The sequence below is a fragment of the Ips typographus genome, linkage group LG5 (assembly GCF_016097725.1).
Source record: "Ips typographus isolate SLU linkage group LG5, UJ_Ityp_2.0, whole genome shotgun sequence".
NCBI classification, from domain to species: Eukaryota; Metazoa; Arthropoda; class Insecta; order Coleoptera; family Curculionidae; genus Ips; species Ips typographus.
This window is the reverse complement of record NC_138426.1, coordinates 10,005-13,064: the sequence shown is the minus strand read 5'-3', so window position 1 is coordinate 13,064 and position 3,060 is coordinate 10,005. Positions and strand designations below refer to the sequence as shown.

Here is a 3,060-nt window from a genome sequence, read left to right as displayed (position 1 = left end):
TACCGTTTGGCCACTAGAGGGCGTCAAATTTCCTTTACCATAATATCACATATTACGAGCATATTATAAATATTTTTTAGTCAGATTTCATGTATCTCTTATTCCGGCCGAGTTTCTGGCAAAGAAATGGTTAAAATGTTAAATTTCAGATTTAACTCTGTTAGTTTTTGAGATATCAAAAAACCGACTGCACCAGCGTCTTTTCCGAGAAATTCTAACATAAAATGACACCGAGACGTAAACTCTAACTTGACAAATAAAAAAGTTAAATTTTTTGACAGTTCCAGGCCGCCATTTTGAATTTTCTGTCAAAATATTGACTTGCACCTCATTTTAAAGGAAATTTCACGAAATGACAGACAAAATGGCGTTCTAGGCCGCCATTTTGAATTTTCTGTCAAAATATTGACTTGCACCTCATATTAAAGGAAATTTCACGTAGTTTCAAGAAATGATTGACAAAATGACGTTCTAGACCGCCATTTTGAATTTTCTGTCAAAATATTTGTGATGTATTGCGTTCCCTCGAAAAGCGGCAACACTGGACAGTGGGGGAAGCCGGTGGACGACCGATGACCCGCCATCTCTCTTGCTACTCAACCATGAACGAGGGCACATGTTGGTCTTAACTTAATAAAAATTGTCCTTGTACATATATATATTTTAATGTGATCAATAAATGTAGGCAGTGCCCATTGAAAGAGTCTTCTTCAAATCCCAAGAGCCCAAGACACAACAAATGGCGACGAGGATGGGATACTTAGCCGAAAACTAGTAAAGGGCTGGGATCCCACGAGGAGAAGGACCGACCGGACCGGCGATATTCAAGATGGCAGCCTTGATCGGATCCATGGCGGAATACAACCATGCCACCGATGATTGGCAGATATACCAAGAGAAATTGGACCAGTACTTTGCCGCCAACAAAATAATTGAAGAACCTGTAAAAACTGCAACCTTAGTGAGCCTAATTGGAACATCCACCTATACCATATTGCGTGAACTGACTTATCCGGCATTACCAAAAGACAAAAGGTATGCCGAACTAACCAAGCTACTCTGTGGTCACTTCAGCCCCATTGTATCCGTGTGGCGCGAGAGAAGCAAATTTTGGGCGGCCACTCAGATGTCTGGCGAAACCTCGCAAGAATGGTACGTGCGGGTGAGAGGACTTTCCATTAACTGTGCTTTTGAAGGAAATTTGACCTTCGTTTTGAGGGAGAAGTTTATGGCAGGATTGAGGAAGGGCTCAATACTGGACCGATTATGCGAAGAGGATTCAGATAGGCCCCTAGAGAGTCTTTTAAAGTTGGCGGTACAGAAGGAAGTAAAGAATGGAGAAAGTAGCCAGCACGAGCGTGAGGAAGTCAATTGGGTTAGAAACGGAGCGAACAGTGGCAACAGGGCGGACCGTCACCGAGGAAGATTTGCTGCTCGCGCAGGCATAGCGATGGGCATGTCAGAGGGCGCGCGCAGCCAGTTCCAAGATGGAGGCGGCAATGGCGACAAGTGGAAAAACAATAACAAAAGTGCTAAACAGATGGGAAATCCATCAAAGTGCGGAGTGTGCGGCAGGAACCACCCAGGAAGCTGCCGTTATGCAAACTACAGATGCAGAAGATGCGGCGTAGAGGGCCATCTGGAGAGAGCTTGTCGCAGAGCCACAGTGAGGGGACAAAATGCTCTGATGGAGGCAAGTGAAGAAGCAGAGGTCGCAAGGGACATATTTAAGGTAGATACACATAAGGGTTGTTCAGGGGGATTTGTTGCTCAGGTTGAAATTATGGGGAAAATGTTCAGCATGCAAGTTGATACTGGATCATGTGTGACCACACTAAGCAGGTCAGTGTTTAAAAAGGGTCTTCCAAATGTTCAGCTTGAAGTAGATCACATACTGCTGCGTGGTTACACAGGGTCAATGATTAGGCCATTAGGATACTTTGTGACAAATGTAAGAGCCTTCAGCAAAGTAAGAACAATAAAGATTTATGTAGTTGATAGCATGGGACCTTGTTTGTTAGGCCGGGACTTTCTCAGTGCTTTCAATATATCATTAAACGTTAATTCAGTCTTGCAGTGTTCTCACAGGAACAGCCTGTTGAAGGAATACTCCGATGTCTTGACGAATCGTTTGGGAACTTACAGGTACGACAAGGTCACAATACCCATAGATCCGCAGGCGAGACCCATTTTTCTCAGGCATAGACCAGTTCCCCTGGCATACAGACAAAAAGTGGAAGAGCAAATAAAGAGGATGGTCGAGGAAGGCATTCTAGAGCCGACGACAAATTCAAGATGGGCAACTCCGATAGTGCCAGTCAGGAAGGCCAACGGAACGGTAAGAATTTGTGGCGATTATAAGGCGACTGTGAATAAATGTTTAGACAAAAATATCCACTACCCCTTACCTCGCATAAATGAGATCTTTGATCAGTTATCGGGCGGTAAGTTGTTCACTAAATTGGACCTCAATCAGGCATATACACAGTTAATGCTTTCAGAAGAGTCAAAAGAAGCAATGACACTCACAACTCATTTAGGTCTTTTCAGGCCAAACCGAATGCTTTTTGGGGTGTCTCCAGCAGCTGCTCTTTTCCAGATGACGATAGAGCAAGTTCTGCAGGGATTAAAAGGCGTGGCCGTGTTTGCAGACGACATATGCATCACTGGCGCGAGCACTCAGGAGCACATTAGGAACTGTGAAGAAGTGTTACAGCGATTGAGGGAAGCAGGGCTTACCGTAAGGCCGGAAAAATGCAAGTTTTTCGAGAGAGAAGTAGAATACCTGGGACACGTAATAGGCGAAGAAGGCCTAAAGAAGTGCGAAAAGAAGGTAGCAGCAATAGAAAATGCAGCAAGGCCGACCACAGTAACACAGGTGAGATCTTTTTGTGGGCTGGTGCAATACTATGCTAAGTTCATACCGAACCTGGCAAGCATAATGAAGCCAATTTACGAACTTCTGAAGAACAACGTAAGTAATAGTAGTAAAGCTGTAAATTGGAACACCACATGTGAAAATGCCTTTAAGTTAATAAAGAAACTAATTAGCCAGGACAT

General features: G+C 43.9%; 1 protein-coding gene across 2 annotated transcripts; it reads left to right on the top strand.

Annotated features, from left to right (window-relative positions):
* The first annotated feature begins 829 nt into the window (after positions 1 to 829).
* LOC145729111 (uncharacterized) lies at positions 830 to 2,336 on the top strand. 2 transcript variants are annotated; one of them, XM_081979740.1, is made up of 2 exons: positions 830 to 1,732; positions 2,200 to 2,336. In XM_081979740.1, the coding sequence occupies exons 1-2, from the start codon at positions 830 to 832 to the stop codon at positions 2,203 to 2,205; spliced, it is 909 nt and encodes a 302-aa protein (XP_081835866.1). In that variant the 3' UTR covers positions 2,206 to 2,336. The 2 variants fall into 2 exon arrangements, with proteins under 2 accessions (XP_081835866.1, XP_081835865.1); XM_081979739.1 differs by having other exon boundaries at positions 2,146 to 2,285.
* Positions 2,337 to 3,060: the final 724 nt, after the last annotated feature.